The sequence below is a fragment of the Balaenoptera borealis genome, assembly GCF_965194805.1.
Source record: "Balaenoptera borealis genome assembly, chromosome: 3".
In the NCBI taxonomy this organism is placed as follows: domain Eukaryota; kingdom Metazoa; phylum Chordata; class Mammalia; order Artiodactyla; family Balaenopteridae; genus Balaenoptera; species Balaenoptera borealis.
This window is the reverse complement of record NC_138866.1, coordinates 52690587-52708631: the sequence shown is the minus strand read 5'-3', so window position 1 is coordinate 52708631 and position 18045 is coordinate 52690587. Positions and strand designations below refer to the sequence as shown.

The 18045-nt window shown below is 36.6% G+C and overlaps 1 protein-coding gene across 1 annotated transcript; it reads right to left on the bottom strand.

Annotated features, from left to right (window-relative positions):
• Positions 1-6567: 6567 nt before the first annotated feature.
• Positions 6568-17793, bottom strand: RPL10L (ribosomal protein L10 like). The gene has a single exon (XM_082383828.1). It carries the CDS (start codon positions 10657-10659, stop codon positions 9781-9783), a length of 879 nt encoding a protein of 292 aa, XP_082239954.1. The 5' UTR covers positions 10660-17793; the 3' UTR covers positions 6568-9780.
• Between the last annotated feature and the right edge of the window lie 252 nt (positions 17794-18045).

Here is an 18045-nt window from a genome sequence, read left to right as displayed (position 1 = left end):
TCCCATGCTGGAGTTAGTGAGAGTAGCCCAGGGTCAGCCTGGGCTGACTGTGATACAGTTCTGACCCTCCTGTGGTATAAATTCAAGCTCAGAAACCTGCCTCAGCAGAAAGCTTTTATTTGGGATTTTTATATCATATTGGGGACCTCTTACCCTCTGGTTATTGTAAATGGAAAAATTTCAGTCATATTTCCTTAGATATTTTTTTTCCTTCCAATCATCAATTGCTTCTGCAATTCCTTTCTGCCTAATTACTTTGCAGCATGACTAGAGGCTCAGTGCCCCTGTTGTCTGGGTCATGTTGCCACGTGGTTTCTTCAGTGCTCTAAAATAGGGTAACCAAATGGTTTTTTCTAAAAAAAAAAAAAAATATATATATATATATATATATACACATATATATATTCTTATACAATATACATATGCATATATATATCACCACAAAAATATAAAAAGTCAGAATATTTTCTAATCACTAAAGAAGTTAAATTAATAGTTATCTTCCCCCAACACACATACACAAACACACACACTCACACACAAACAAAAAGCACCAGGATCAAATGCTTAAAAGGGAGTTCTAACAAAGTTTCCAGGGAAAATTATTCCAGTATTATAAGTCTCTTCTAAGATAGAAAAGAGAGAATGATACATTCTAACTCAGTATATGAGACAAGAGTATCTTTGAAACCAATATATAATAATAGTAAAATATCAAAACGTATTTAAGCAGAATATTTAAACATTACACAGCCAAATAAGATTTATTCCAGGAATGCAAGGGTTGTTTACCATGTCAAAAATATATTAAAGCAATCTACATCATTTAGATATTACTGTAGAAAAACTTAATGTCATCCCAACAGATGCACAAAAATATTTAATATATTCAACTCTCAGATTTGAAAGAAAGAAGAAAACAAATAAAAGAAAGTAACTTTTGCCAAAATAGAAAATTGGTGAAACTTTTGTCATTCCATAAAGAGTATCTGTCACAAAGACACAGGGAATATCATCCTCAAAGGTGAGAAGTTAGAGGCAATTTTTTAAAATTCAGGATTAATGTAAGAATATTTTTCATTCCTACTATTTCTATTCAAATCATATTGAAGATTTTAGTAATGGTAAGAATAAGAAATGTATTAAAATATAAATATTTGAAAGCCAGTGGCAAAATGATTAATATTAGCAGATGATATGATGTCTATGTGAAATATGCAAGAGAATCAACAGAAAGTTTATTAGAGTTAGTAAAAGAGCACACTTAAAATGTAATGAATAAGATGACCTTTTCAATACCAACAATAAACATAAGACACCTATAAGAGCAAATCTAACAAAAGATGTATAAAACAATAATGGAAAAAATTATAAAAACATATTGAAAAACATTAAAGGCGACCTAATAAATGTAGAGGTACACTGTGGAGAGAGGAAGACTCATTTTCATAGAGATGTCAATTCTCAGATTACTCAAGAGTTAATATAAATTCAGTAAACATCATATAAAGAATTTTAGGACAGTTAAGTGCGGTAATTTGACAAGCTGTTTATTAAATTTATCTGGAAGGGGAAAGTTCCAAGAATAGCCCTGACATAATGAAGATAATGAGCTGTAAGAACTTGCTTTAAAAGAGAAAATATTTATTATAAGGCTATCATAATTAGCTAAACATATAGGAGAGAAATAACGATGTCTTGGTAAAGTATACAAAACAACAAATTTCCACAAGTTAAAAATTAAATTTGAGTAGTAAAATTTAATCTTTTTAAATAAATCAGGGTTCTATGTTTCAATCTCAGGATAGAGATAATTTCTTAACACACAAAAAAATACTAGCAACTAAAGAAAAGATTGATAAATTCTACTGCATTACAATTAATATATGTAATGCAAGCTATGTTAGTTACCTGTTACTACATAACAGATCATCACAGATTTTGTGTCTTAAAATCACACACATTTATATTACCAGTTTCTGTGAGTCAGGAGTCTGGGCAGAGCTTATCTGAGTCCTCTGCAAGGTTGTAATCAAAGTGTTGGCTAGGGCTGAGTTTTCACCCAGAGGCTGGACTGGGGAAGGGTCAGCTTAGAGATTCATTCAGTTTGTTGGCACAATTTATTTGTTTGTAGCTCTAGGGCTCATGGCAGCTTGCTTCTTCAAAACCAGCAAGGAGAACAAGAATCTAGAGCAAGTTTGGTAGGAAAATGGAGTTTTATATTTCATATCATAGTCCTGGGAGTGACATTTCATCACTTTTGTTATACTTTATTTGTTGGAAACAAGTCACAGGTCCTACCCACACTCAAGGGGAGGAGATTATACATGGGCATGAAATATCTGGAGGTAGGAATCAAGAGAGTCATCTTAAAGTCTGTCTGCCACAAGTTTGTACATTCTGAAATGGAATAATGAAATAAATATCCTGGAACTCATATTCCAAAATATAAACCCTCCATAGACCATCTCTATTCCTCCCCTGCCATACTATGTCCCACCCAACTTAGCATTAGCCTAAATCTTTGTGCTTTAGAATCCCTTTAAAAACTAGATTTATCATATTTTACTTTATAGATAATATTTCCTCTAGCTTTCCTTGTTTTTAGCCTTAAAAAAAGGCAGGGCTTCCCTGGTGGCGCAGTGTTTGAGAGTCTGCCTGCCGATGCAGGGGACACGGGTTCGAGCCCTGGTCTGGGAAGATCCCACATGCCGCGGAGCAACTGGGCCCGTGGGCCACAATTGCTGAGCCTGCGTGTCTGGAGCCTGTGCCCCACAACAAGAGAGGCCGCGATAGTGAGAGGCCCGCGCACCGCGATGAAGAGTGGCCCCCACTTGCCGCAACTAGAGAAAGCCCTCGCACAGAAACGAAGACCCAACACAGCCATAAATAATTTTAAAAAAAAAAAAGGCATTACACTATTTAGAGTCTTATTTTCTTCTTTTCACTCAACATTTTATTTCTGAGATTTATCTATGGCTGTATCTGTAGTTCATTTATTTTCACTCTTTATAGTGTCTCCCATTGTGAATATACCCCAATAGATATATTCATGAATTTATTTTAGGAATTAGGATTGAGGAATTAGTTTTTGTTTTTCTTCACTTTTTTGCTATTATGAACAGTGATATAAAAGCTCTTGCATATGTCTCCTGATTCCTGATCAGGTTTCTCTAGGATAGATATCTAAAAGTCGTATTTCTTGGTCTTAGGGCAAAAGCCTCTTCAAATTTATTATGTAATTTCAAATTATTTTCTGAAGTTAGAGGGTCTATAGACCTCAAATTCATTAATTCAGTCAATATGTACTGGTGGTATTTGCCACAAATATGTCATTAGCTGTGTCATTAAGAATCAAATTTCCAAAACCTCAACTTTGCTTTTTAGATAAACTAGGTTTGGACCTTATATACTGTTATATTTAGATGATTTTCAATTATTTTATAATATTTTGAAAAATGTGTAAAACTGTGAAAATGGCATTTTTATCAACAATCCAGTTTTGTCTCTAAAACAGGGCTTGCAGTTGCAGAGCAAGCAGTCCATAAATTGAAGCAGTCCATTGTATATAAATCAAATCCCTACTGACTAGACAGAAGATAAAATTAACAGACATTGTTTATAGGTAATTTGACTAGAGCCACGTGAATATAGGCTTCAGTGATGGGAATTTAAAGCATGCTCATACTTATGGTGCTCATATATGGTAGAGAAGTAGACAGACCACAGTTAAATGGTAGAGAAGTTGTTTGGAAGTGGTATGGAAGTTTCTTTATGTTGAATGAGGCTTTATTTTAGTTTGGTGAAATTTCAATGTCTTCTAAGTTGTAGTAATTCAGGCATTTACTGGCATGGTTTGTGGAATGTTTTTAATCAAAATGGTTATATAACTGGCTTTACAGGAGAAACACTGAAGTGACCTTGCAATTTTTATTTTCCTGGAAAAACTACCAACTGTGCTCCAGTGAAGCCCTATCGCTTTTACATTAGCACGTTTCCTTAATAACATCTAAGCCTCATCTGTAACTTTTCAATCACTTTCAATTCCTATTCAGAATTCCCATCTGTTACTTCAGTGTAACCTAGACTAGTAGTTTCAGCTTCTTAGAGCAGGAAAGAGGAAATTGCCTGTTCTTATCCCCCTAACACCCTCCATCATTCCTTGATATAGATTATTGACAACGGAATGTGAGCATAGACAATATTCACTGTGTTAAATGAAGACTCCAAGTCATAGGAAACAAGTTCCTTTTCAGTATTGCTGGTGATTTTATAGTGCTGACTGCCTCCTGGTTCTCCATGGATTGGTGTCCAAATGCTCACTCTTATGGGGTCTTTTTGTAGGTTCTTTAGATGAGACTGGAGTTCCTCTCCCTATTCAATCCCCTCAAGGGAAATCTGGCTAAAGCATGGTTCATTCCCTGCCTTTAGCTGCCACCACAAAGGAAGTCCTCCAGACAGTCTCTTGCTGCTAGGGTTCCCTCCCAGTAAGCATGCTCTTGGGAAAGTGGGCATAGAATCAGCAATGTTACATAAAGAACCAGGATGGTCCCACATCATGGGATATTTAAGTCTTATCCTTACTATGCCAGAGACTGATGTTGAGGACTCTCCCCTGACACTCTCTCTCTCTCTCTCAGTTCTGCCATCTCTTTTCTGTCCCAACCACCAGCATCATATTTTTGTTGTTGGTGGTGGTGCTGGTGGTGGTGGTGCTCAATGACTCACAATATTCAGACAAAAGAAGATCACCATTGGGAATTCTCTGGTGGTCCAGTGGTTAGGACTCCATGCTTTCACTGCCAAGGACACAGCTTCAATCCCTGGTTGGGGAATTAAGATCCTGCAAGCCACACGGTGCGGCCAAAAAAAAAAAAGAAAAAAGAAAATCACCATTTCCTAACAATTCAATGTCCTTTCCCCCTCTCCACTCATCCAGAGAGGGGTAGGAATCGTTGTTCCTTTAAGAACTCTGCATTTGTCCAGAAGATGCTATCCTCCCCCACAACCTCTAATATTTCTCTTCATCAGTGACCAGTCAATTTGGGACAACAGGGAGTTTAATAAATAGGACCCTTGAAGAGTTTGATAATATGATTCTGAAAATACAATAGCATCTACTGCAAATATAGTCCTATTCTTTAAATATTTGGAGCACAAAAATATAAATAACACTTAGATGCCTATTTAACTTATACAATTAAATTGCAGAATTAATTGATTAGGTAATTATTTACAACATAATAAAAGTTGTTACGATTCTGTATGGACACATACACAAAATTTATATTTCTAGAACTTATATAAAAATTTCTTCATTTTGATAGTCATAGTAATTTTAGCTACAATTATTTGAGATCCACACCAATAAAAGATAACTAAAGTTGCTACAAACATGTGGAAGCATATTTTTACTTGAATTGTTTTAAAGTGAAAATTTCCAGAAGTAGATAATTTTTTAGTATGATATTAAGAGAACTTCTGGGTGAATAAACTGAAGTAAAACAGGATCAAAGAATCTCCTTCCCCAGTATCTAATGAAGTGAATGATATAATAAAAGAAATACACCTAAAAGCCACCAAGGAAAGGGTCATGTCATGTGCATGTCATAAATTTAGGAGAGAAGAAGACATAAAATGAAAACAGTATTCTCCTACAGCTGTTTTTTTTTAATTAAAATTTTCTGACTAAATAATGTTAGTATAATTAGTGTAATTCCATATTTTGAGGGGTGGGGAGAAATAATGGATTATATAATGATGATTTATGAAATGTACCTCTCCAAAACTCTCCAAACTCTTAGAAGCATTCCTGAAAAAACATGAAATTTTTAATTGTCTCACTAATGCCCTAATATGGAGAGAAATGTACTGAGCATATAAGTAGTTACATAAAGGAAAACTGTAGGAAAATCCATTGACAGGTGTAGCTCCAAACAACACCAAAGATCCTCAGCATTTGGGTCTGCCATTTTCTAGGGTTCTGCACTGAATAGAAGCAAGGGAGGGATAAGAAATACATCACAGATAGAGGAGTAAACTGCACACCCGAAAGAGAGGCGTGGGCTGTGATGTAGGATATTTAATGGGATTTCAGAAGAGGAATCATCAATCAAAGGCTGTACTTAATCCTTCAAGTTCTCTCCTATCCCTATCCTCTCATCCTGAGGCTATGGAAAAGTAGATAGATAGCAACACCCAGTCCTCAAACAATGCCACCCGAAGAGAAGACTAAATGAACAAAAAAACCCAAAAACTTTATGAAAGGGTGACTAGAGAAGTTTCACCAACAATCTTTCAGATTAAATAGAAGGTCTGGGTAGAACAGTATAAATCACACATACATAGTATGAGAATAATGGCATGACAGCTATATAATCATTCTTTTGAGAAAAAGGAGGAGAAGGGAAGAAAAGAAGCAAATATTGAATGAAAAAGGTAGGTAAGGTAGATAAAATATCCAGTTTGGAAGAAAAAGTAGGAAATAAAACAAATCTCCAGAGTGAGTCATACGTAGAGGATAATTGGTAAAGCATAATTACATTTTTCAAAAGGAGCTCCAAAAATAGATGACAAAATAGAAAAATGTGAAAATAGAAATTTATAAAACTAAACATAAAAAAACAAAAACTCGAATCAGAATATTGAATCCAATTAAAACTAGAACTCGAATTATACAACTGGAGGGAATTATGGTTGCAAAACAGAATATTAAGGTTATAACTCTTGAAAAAATTAATACTACAAGCAACAATAATTAGAAGCAGGGAGGCAGGTGCAAATGTAGTAACAGTAACATCAAATTAACTGTTATAAGTTAACACTAATTTTGTGTTCTTACTATGTGCAAAGCACAATCCTATTCATTTTCTCAATGAATTATCTCATTTAATACAAAAAAGAACCTTATATTCATAGTGTCCTAATGCCATCTTATAGTTGAAAATTAAGGAATGTCTATACTAAGTAATTTACCTGTGTAAGTGAAGAAACAGATTCAAAGCCAGCCATCCTGATATCAGATCTTCCCATATTATCCACTGTTGAGCATGATAATGATCTCACTTTGAATTATTATTGATGGTGTAATTTAATATACTTTTGACTTTACTCATTACTTTTTACATTACTTACCTTGAAAAAAAAGAATATGTAGATATTCTTAGGAAAACAATGAAGTCATTACGCTAAAAAAAAGCCTATGTCATTAATATAAAGGTAGGAGATGACTGGGGCTAAATGATCTCTCATCTCAATCCTTAGGTCAATAGTGACACTCTAAGAACCAGAAAGCCTTACTTGAATTATGTCAGGGCAGGCAGTACAAAGCTGCTAATGTGGAAATAAAATGCCTCCCAGTGTTACTGACAACCAATTCACGTCAGAGCTGGTGTATATTTTTATAAAAATTAAGGATTCCAGGCTAAATACACTTAAAATAATTCCATATTTTGGGGGGGGGGGGAGAAATGGTGGATTATGCAATGATGATTGGTGGAATGTGCCTTTCAAAACTAAGCTGATATATGGTACATGGTCCATTTTCTAACTGATTCAGTCAGTATTTTCCATAAAACCTGAAGAACTCCATCAACTAAATCAAAGAGATTTATCTGGCAGTACTTGCTTGAATTTAGTTAACTGTACTTGTATTTTTATTTTGAATGAGCAGATAGTTCTGTTTCATTGCAGTAGTGCATGAAATTCTGAATACATATGTTCCCAAATTAAGTTTTCCATTTTGAATAGAAATTTAGAAATAATGAGGAGCTCTGCAATATATAATTTAATTATATTTCAGTTCAACTGTCTTATCAATTTTTTAACAACTAGAATGACCAGAACAAAGGAAAATGCTGAAAAAACAAAATCATGGCTTCAAGAACATGTTAGCAGGACTTTTGTTAAGAAAAACAAGTGAGAGTGTTCTTCTATTAACATTAAAGGAAATAAAATTTATATATAATAGCTTATAATAGAAAACTGTAGGGAAAACTCAAATAATAAACCTTGATGACAGCTTCCTACTAGTTGTTTAATGTAATAATTTTTAATCTTTCTTTTCCTTTTCACCCACCTATCTATACGCATAAACAATCATAGTTACCAATCTCTTAGGGCAAGGACATTCATGGGCTTATGCTTGGCTGCCTGCCTGTATTTAGTGAGTGAGTACAGATTTCCAAGTTTGAAGGTTAAGATGTTTGAAAAGTTTGAGACCAAAGATAAGGATGAATAATGAAGACGGAAAATATTTTCAAAGCTGCATCACAGTTGTATTAACACATGACCAAGGAACTGTTTTGTTTGCCATTTTGATTTTTTTGAAGTTGAGGGTTTTTTTTTTTTTTTTTGAAAAATGGTGCGGTAAAAAGTAAACAGGATTGGACAGGAGTCAGAAGATCTGGCTCAAGTACACCCTCATTTGCAAACTGCATAGGACTTAATTTCCTAGAAAACTTCAAGAGTTTTAGAGCATCAAGTAAAACATGTCAAAGAAAGTGCTACTGAAATTGAAAAGCCCTTTCTATACATTCATATATTATTTAGTACCTGTTATCCTTCTTGTTTAGATATAATAAATATTATTGCTTAAAACAGCAATTTAGCTTAAAATACACAAGTAGGAGACACAGTAAGAGCCTGAAAGAAGTATCAAGTCAGATGCAAAATTTTAAGATTGACATAGAAATTTTTTTAAATAAATGAAAATAATTTTAAAAGCATATGTTTCAATACTGTTTATTTAGTATTCCTTTTGTCATTTAATATGTTGACTCTGAAAATGAGTAGCTAAAGAAAACTGAGGGCACTGTTTGCAGGATTGAGATTTAGAAGACTAAATAACAAATAACTAAACAACTAAATAACCAGAATTTTAGAATGTAGAAGAGACCCAGAAACTTTAGCTTATGTAATTTCTAAAATAAAACAAAGCAGAAAAACACCTGTATGATCAGCATAACTCTAATGTAGGGCAAACACCTATGACTGCAAACTCTCTCTAGGATCCTTTTAGAGGACAGACAGCAGATTTAGTTTCATTTTCTCTTTTCTGTTGGTTCTACTTGGACTCAGATCAAGAAATATGAACTTGGTTGTCAACCTATGACCTTTCTGTGATGAAGAAAAGATTGGATTGTCGTTCCTTGATTGTAAGATAATGTAAGGCTTGTCTGGGGAAACCTTTTGCAGTGATCCCGAATTGTCCTAAGGCTGATAATTGGAGGTGACAGGTAATTCTAAAAACAATGTGCAGAAATGTATAAGGAAAACATAAGCAACAAGTTTAAGAATAGACTTTTTAGTTTCAAAGAGATTGTAATTGAAATGACTAATGCCTACCATTATTTTCATCCCAATTGTTTATTTTCTATAAAAAATAAGAATTTTTTCTGTAAATCTCAGATTTTTCTCTAGCTATTTTTTATTCAAGGTAATGACAGCTGTATAACTTATGACTTCTCTACAAACAAAACTTTTGACATATTTCCCTAGACTCTCTAAGTTAAAAGTGTGGGTTAGAATTGCAACAGCTTTCTCTATAAATGGCATACAAATTGTTTCACTCTCACTTGAAATGAAATTATCATTTGTCATTAAAACTCTGGTAATTTTAACACAAAAATTATTTCTCTATTAGTCTATATTCTAAAAATTAGATATTTTTAAAGTATAAAAAAATTAAGAAATTTTTTTTTTTTTTTTGCCATAAATAAAATTTATTGGTTCACAAAAGTCAGACCAGCATGGTCAAAATTGCCAGTGCGGTCAAAGACCTCACGAGTGCAGAGCTCGCCACTTATCCAGAGGGCCACGGCTGGGGATGTATTTGACTCCACAACCATCTGGGATGAGGCACTTCTTAGCCACTTTGTCTTCAAATTCATCAGCATTAAACTTGGTAAAGCCCCATTTCTTGGAGATATGAATCTTCTGGCGCCCAGGGAACTTGAACTTGGCCCTGTGTAAGGCTTCAATCACATGTTCCTTGTTCTGAAGCTTGGTGCGGATGGACATGATGACTTGACCAATGCGGACTCTGGCCACTGTACCCTGGGGTTTTCCAAAGGCACCTCGCATACCTGTCTGGAGTCTGTCAGCCCCAGCACAGGACAACATCTTGTTGATGCGGATAACATGTAATGGATGGAGTCGCACTCGGATGTGAAAGCCATCTTTGCCACAACTTTTCACCATGTACTTGTTGGCGCAAATTCGGGCAGCCTCCAGGGCTTCAGAAGAGAGCTGCTCATACTCATCAGACACCATGTGTCCACAGAGTGGGAACTCATCCACTTTTGCCTTCTTCCGACCCAGGTCAAAGATACGGATCTTGGCATCAGGGACACCTCGGCAAAAGCGAGACTTTGGATACGGCTTATTCTTGCAATACCGGTAACAACGAGCGGGGCGGCGTCCCATGGCGACACCAGGTATCTCTAACGCACGTCGAAGAGAAAAAAAGCGGTTGTTTCCACGCCTGCGCACGCGCCTTATATACATTGCCCATCTTCCCGCGCGGGAACCATAGAGGACTTGAGGACACTCTTTCACAATGTCCCCACCATAGATGCAGTGACACTCTACGCATGCGTTTGGGGGATTTGGAACATGCGCAGGATGGAAAGGCGGGTGGGTATATTGGCCTGCGGGCATCCAAGTAGAGAATTGGACCTTGCTGCAGCAGCGCAGGATGTCGTTTCTCTCCGGCTTTCCCTCTCGGGCATAGAACTTCTGCCCTAAGGTTTGTCTTAACTATAAAAGTTGTATTTTCCTAGAATTTGAATGAGTAATGTCTCTCCAGCTAGTCGTACTTTGTGTCTGGTTTGTCTAAATAATCCATTTGCCGGAGCTCATATCTCCTGTCAGCATTTGTGGATCAGTTGCTATTTCTCAAAGGGTATGTGGTCACCTTCCATGGTTAAAGTGGTTTCTTGGCATGAGCTCGCTGGTAAGGCTCAGGAAGAAATGAGAGTAGAGGGGAGACGGGGATAGAAGATATCTGTTGTGCATGTTGCTTGATAGTTGCTTTAGAAACATGAAACTTTGGTTGTTTTATTTATTCGGCCATATGGAATGATTTTATTGTCAAAATGGCATCCACATAATTGGCATACCAACTGAATTTTTTAACTTTAGGCTATTTGCATTTTCAAATGTTACAGCTTCTGGGAACTGTATAAAAGAGTAACTATTGGGAATTCCCTGGCAGTCTAGTGGTTAGGACTTGGCACTTTCACTGCGGGGCCTGCCCTCTATCCCTGGTCTGGGAGCTAAGATCCCACTAGCCGCGAGGTGGGGAAAAAAAAAAAAGTAACAATTTATACTTTATTAATCTTTTGCACATTACTGAGAATGAGCTTAATAGTTTTTTTCTTCTGATATTAGATTTTGTGAAAATATTATGATCAGGATCAGAGTGTGAGGAAGGAGGGAAATGAAAGAGAGAAAGAGAATTTACAAATAGTATATAATCCCTCCTTGGATTTTTCTAGCTTTTTGATTCCTTGGTGCTGTTTCACAAATCCATGACATAATGGAACAAAATCCTTCCAATGTGAATATATTCTGTTGCTAATGCTTTCTCTTTAACAGGGAAACATAAGTTGTGACAAAATAACTCCTGCTTTTAAAATGAGTGAGGTTTTATAAAATACCCATATTAGAGTAGAAATATTAAAACTCCTTGTGTAGTGAACTTTACCACATTATGTAGAAGCTTGCTTAATTCCCCTTCCTTCCTTCATTTCTCCCTTTCTGTTTTCCTCAAATAGTGCCTGTTTACTCTATAGTCTGTATATGGAGATAAAACAACAAGTAACATTATGCTGCCCTTGCTGAGTTTACAAGTCTAGAGGAGAAGTTATATGTTATTCAAATAACACGTCATCATATTACAAAGTACAAAATGTGGCAAAAAGGAAAAGCAAGATGAGGTCTGAAAGCCTGGGATGAAACCCTGATCTAGACTGAGGATTGGACAGGGAAAACTTTATCAGGAAAGAGCTTTCACATAGTGACAGTGGCACATGGGGCCTGGCATATGCAAAGGCCCTGAAGCAGGCAAGATGATGGACCGTTGAAGGAAGGAACCAGAGTAAGGCCAGTGTGCCTATGAGTGGCACAGGGGTTGAATGGCATAATGTGAGTCCAGTGGGATTGGGGGGGGGCCTTTCGTATCACAGTGGGCCATTTTATCAAGTTAGTGGTCCTGCTCTTTTATTGGAACACACTAAAGAGATTTACATAGGTTTTATCACTCGATATATACAATATGGTCAGTAGACTGGAAGGGGCCAAAAAATGGATGCAGGGAGGTCAGAAAGGAAGGCTTTGCAACACTGAAGAAAAGAAATGAGTGTAACCTGAACATGCTTTTAATATGTTTTACTTTAAAAACATGTTTGTATCTCTTTCTACTACTACATGCCCAGAATATGTCATAGTTCTGGGAGAGATGAGTGTGTGAGGTAAAAGGAAGATACCCAACCACAGTTCGTGTGCTATCACGCACTCACCACCACCTGTCCAGGCCATGCTTTGTGTTTCCAAAACCCTAGAAATCTCTGACCAGCAGATGTTTTGTTGCTATCTGGACCTGCTTGCATAATCCTCTTTCCTTAATCCAAAAGATGACCTATCACAGTTTGCCTGTGACCAGTTTTAGCATTGAAGTCCTGCATCCCCCAAAACCCCTCAGTCCCAGGCAAAATGAGGGGGTTGATCATCCTACCACACTTAAGCATTGGGCCCCTCACAGTTGTAGGCTAGAGTCAGAGGGTGGGAAGAGAAGGGGAGAGCCAGGCTGGGATTCTCTGTTTATACTCCTTTCCCTAGTCCTACAAATATTAGAGGGGAGCCTGTGGAAAATGTGTGAGCCACACCATTCTATTTAAATGTTAAAAGAAAAGCATTCCCCTCAATCAATTCCAAAAGTTTGAGTGTTCCCCTATCTCCCAGCTCCTGCCACCCACAATGTGCTTCATGCTAAGCAAACCTTGCGACAAAGTTTAAAACTTGTCTGCTTTGAAGTAACATGAAATACAGTCAAGAAGATCATACATGGGAAAAAATTTAGATCTTATTTACAAAATGTATTACTTTGATAACTGCAATAAAAGTTTAGCAAAGGGAGACACTAGTGTCATATAAAATAGAGATGGCTTAAGGAATGAGTAGGACATATGAAAGTGAAGGTAAGGAATAAGGTAAGAAAGGGGCATGGCAACTACATAAGACTGGTAAGATCTAGGAGAATAAGAACTATGTCTCTTCAGGTCATTGGTTTTGTTCCCTGTTTTCGACCAATTGTGTGACCCATAGCACAATATTTGAATGAGTACACAATACTGAGGGGCAATAGTGTGTTGGTAAATGTTTAACAACCTGCTCCTTGGGGAGTGGGGTGGGGGACCCCCCATTTGTAGTGTTTGTTGACTTCTCTGGTGTAGATACTCCATCATCAATTTCAGCCACTAGTGTGATACTAATGAACATGAAGATGGGGAGAGATGTACACAATCAGCTCTTGTGAGCCAGTGTTAGCTGGCTGTAGCACTTTACCATTTGCTGTGTATACCCAAGAAAAAATTTAAAAAAAAACAAATTTGACTAAAGCTAATAATCATAACCTAGAATAATACATTTTGGCATGGGTAGGGAGAGATCATTTTTTTGGAGCCCTTAAAAAGCAGTCAGGTAAACATGTTTAGAGTTGATGATTCAGCTTTGACTGTGAAGCACTTTCCTCTGTAGTTTCACACTCCTGTTCCACAACCCCTGTGTAAGAAGTCTGCACTATTCTGTACTGATTGATTATGTATTCATCAAGGCAGCCTTTAAGTACTTAGAATTAGCACGGTATAAGAAATACAATCAAATTCCCAGTATCCTCTGCCTTCATGCAAAGCCTGGAAAAGAACAGTTCTGTGTATCAATTCAATGCAGCACTTTCTTTCCTTCTTTGATATCGCATTTCAAACATTTCACGAAGAGCTAAACCTGATTTTGTTCTCAAAGAAAAATATGCACTGAGTCTAATATATTGACTGACGTGCTCCCTGGATGCTCTCTCCTGCTGCTGGAACCACCTGCATTGTTGATCACAGAGTCATTAAGTAGCATTCCATCACTTGATGTTTGACAGTATACTGTGATTCAGAGATCATGTTCCCACTTGGGCTCTCAATGAAGTGTGAAGCCTCCACTGATGATGAACAGTCATTTTCATCTGTGTTTTTTAGTAACTTCACCCTGGGAGCTGTAATCTAAATATTTTTGAGAGTCTAGATGAGCAACTTGACTATATTTTCCTAGAGGTGAGTAGTGAATGTAAAAGAGTGATGGTTATGGCTGGCCTTTTCTTTAAAGTTAGCCAATTTTGTCTATTGTCATGGCTAAGGGGTGGTCCCGCTGCCTGTCTCTCAAGCAGCTGATTCACAATGGTCCTCTTAACTATTTGACAAATGTACATTTTCTGAATAGAAATATAGTCAGATGATTTTAACAGTTTAGTCCCAGGAGCCTAATGCATTTTATATTTTGACTGATATTTTATACATTTTGATTTTTCTCCTTTTCAGAATCTTTTTTATTTTGGATCTAGGAACTGAGTATATATACTTAACCTTTGTGCTTTGGTGGTATAGGATGAGTTCTCCAATGAGTGATTTTTTTTTTTACATTGTTCCAGAAAATTGGAAAAAAAAATAGGTGAGGATTAAATCAGGAAGAAGTAGTGCATAAATATGCTCATTAGAATTTGATTGATTTTAGTTTGTTAATTTTTACTTGTTCATGTTTCATACTTGTACAAAATTTATAAGCCATTAATCAGTTTTATGTGATAAGTAATTAATGTGTAGTTTTATAATTGTAAATAAGTAATGCTATAACAGATGTAATTTATAATTATAATAAATAATAAAGATGTTATAGTAAAGCATAATAATAAAAATGCTATACTAAAGATGACTTGAATCAACACAAAGAATCTACTTATATATTTAAAAGTCCTTCTCTTTTAATGCTACCAAAGCAAAACTTGGGTCTGCTTGCCCGCGCACAGTAAAGCCCATCTACTGACACCAGGCTGTGGTGAAGGAAAGTTCAGTGTTTAATGTAAGGCACCATACAAGGAGTCTGGGACTGCTAATGCTCAAACATCCGAAACTCCCTGATGGGTTTTAGCAAAGCATTTTTAGGGCAAGGTGAGGGAGGGGAGTCCCAGGGTACTGTGATCAGCTCTTACACAATTCTCTGATTGGTTGTTGGTGAGGTAACAGGGTGGTGTCACAAGGGTTAACATTATCAATCCTTAGATTTCAGTAGGCCTAGGGGCCATGTGCTCATGGTCATCAAGTAGTTAATGTCTTTCACTTGGTGGGGGTTTTAGCATCTGTAAAACAACTCAGGAAATGTGCATCAGACACTACTATCTATGTACTTCAGAGAGGAGCTAAAGCAGAGAGGATATGGGGGGAGGGTTCTGTCCTGGGAAGGCCCCACAGGGTCCTGCTCTGTTACATTAAAAGGCCTTAGTTCAGTCTGAAAATTTCAGAAACACTGATCTGGGGTCAGGGTGTTGTGTATGAAGCTTGTCCTCCCACATATTGAGTGCATGTCCTTTAGATCCAAGTCCCTGTTCATTTATTTAAAAGGCAAAATGTTGAGGGCAATGTTATTTTTCCCCTGCTGCCCAAGTTGCTTGCCAATAGTATGAAGTTTTATGTGGTTTACTAGGTTTACAGACATGCATGAAGCAAATGTTTAGTTAAATATTAAGGTTTCATAATCATTTATATCATAACATGAGCCCAATAGTATTTCAGGTTAAATGAATCTTGTATGTGTGATGGATGACCTCTTCATCCACTGAACAGAACTTTTTCTTTATGAAAGTGAACAAGCATCCTTAGTAATTAGATGTAAGCATTCTTTAATTATGAAATAAGTATTCCAGTTGATAAAGTACTGACTTTGGAAGGCTTTTTAAAAAGCTTTGCCTCACCTGTCAAATATTTTAATCCATTCACATTTTGGGTTTTCCCTATGGCAGCAAACATTGAGGACTAGATGAGAGATAAGTTACCATGCTGTTTGATACACATGGTAAACCAATACATTATTGACCTGCTTAATCCCTGAGTAAAGAATTTGGCCTTGCCCAAAGCTTCGGGGAGGTAATCTCTAGTGTCTTTTCTTTGCCTAAGGACTTTGGTCATATTCACTAGCCTAACAATGTGATTTAGAGTGAGGGCTGACCGAACCAGAAAGACCAATAATGTGATGTAGGTATCAGCTGACCTAGAGACTCAACCATATTTGCAATCAGTCAATCAATCATGGCTGCGTAATGGAGTCTCAATAAAAACTCTGGGGCTTGGGCAAGTTTTTCCAGTTGGCAAAACTCCATACTTACTGTCACAAATCAGTGCTAGAAGAGTAATGCATCCTGACTCAATGAGGAGAGGAAAATGGAAACTCCACGTTGGGTACTTCTATGGGACTCTACCCTATGTGCTTCTTCCCTCGGCTGATTTTAGTCTGTCTCCTTCCCAGCAGCAAACCGTAACCATGAGCATAATTGCCTTCGGTGAGTTCTGTGAATTCTTATAGTGAACTATCAAATCAGAAGATGATTTGGGAAATTCCCCAAACTTGCAGTTTGTGTCAGAAGTGAGGACAGTCTTGTTCTAACTAACAAAGTTCTAACTTTGTAGTTGGCTCAGGAGCTCTGTTATTTCTGTTCCTCACCCCCACACATCTAATAAACCATGTATAAATGGTGGGGCACTGAAACATAGAGGAGACTGGAAATCTAGTTTATAGTGTCTAGTAGAGTTAAAATATAATAAGCTTAAAAAGTCACGGTTTTTCCTGCTTAAAAATATAATACATATTTATTGAAGAATTAGTATATATGCATGACAAAAATGTAAAGATGTAGGCAAGATTTGGGCATGTTTTCTTGCAATAAGTTTATATGTGCCATTTTTGTATCCTGATTTTTCTTTTCTTAAGCCTTTTCTGTAAGATTTAATGTTCTTCACATTCTTTTAATAATGGCAAAATACATTTTATCATATGCTTAGTTATAGATCCATATATAGATAGATTTACTTCCTGGTTGTCCATTTCATTGTTCTATTCATATATTCAAGAGCTAGTACCATAGAACTATGTAAAAGGTAGCTTCAGCTTATTTACTGATATAACTTGAGGTCAACATCCAGGAGCTAATTAGGCATAGATAAAAGCTTGCTACTTCTGACAAAATAATCTTTAGAATGAGGCATCTCATGAGTCACTGCTCACAAACAACAAAGCATAGATTAGCCACAAATAATGCTAGTGACCAGCATAAAAAAAATATGATGCGGGCAACAACATAAATGAAAACGAGCAAAATAAGTCCATGACTGCCTGCCAGGTTTTGGTAAAAGTCTTGATTTCAAAGAAATAAGAATTCTTAATACTTTACCGGACAGTAAGAGGGTTTGTAAAATTCTGACTAAATCTGGAAGATAGTTGTTTCTTATGTCTTTCAGATTGCATAAAATATTATTTTAAAGTTGTTCTAAGACAATTTAAAGGCATTCAGGAGCAGAGCATATCGTAAAGCTTTGTTTTCTCACCATTTTATTTGAAAGCCACCTTATAGCCTTTATGGAATGAGGTAGATTATATTTGCATGCATTTTTTTTTAACATCCTTCTTGGAGTATAATTGCTTTACAATGGTGTGTTAGTTTCTACTTTATAACAAAGTGAATCAGCTATACATATACATATATCCCTATATCTCCTCCCTCTTGCTTCTCCCTCCCACCCTCCCTATCCCACCACTCTAGGTGGTCACAAAGCACCAAACTTATCTCCCTGTGCTATGCCGCTGCTTCCCACTAGCTATCTGTTTTACATTTGTTAGTATATATAAGTCCATGCCACTCTCTCACTTCGACCCAGCTTACCCTTCCCCCTCCCCGTGTCCTCAAGCCCATTCTCTATGTCTGCGTCTTTATTCCTGTCCTGCCCCTAGGTT

Excerpts from the sequence above, each read along its gene's own strand:
- RPL10L (XM_082383828.1), bottom strand. The coding sequence starts at position 10,659 with ATGCCCGCAGGCCAATATACCCACCCGCCTTTCCATCCTGCGCATGTT.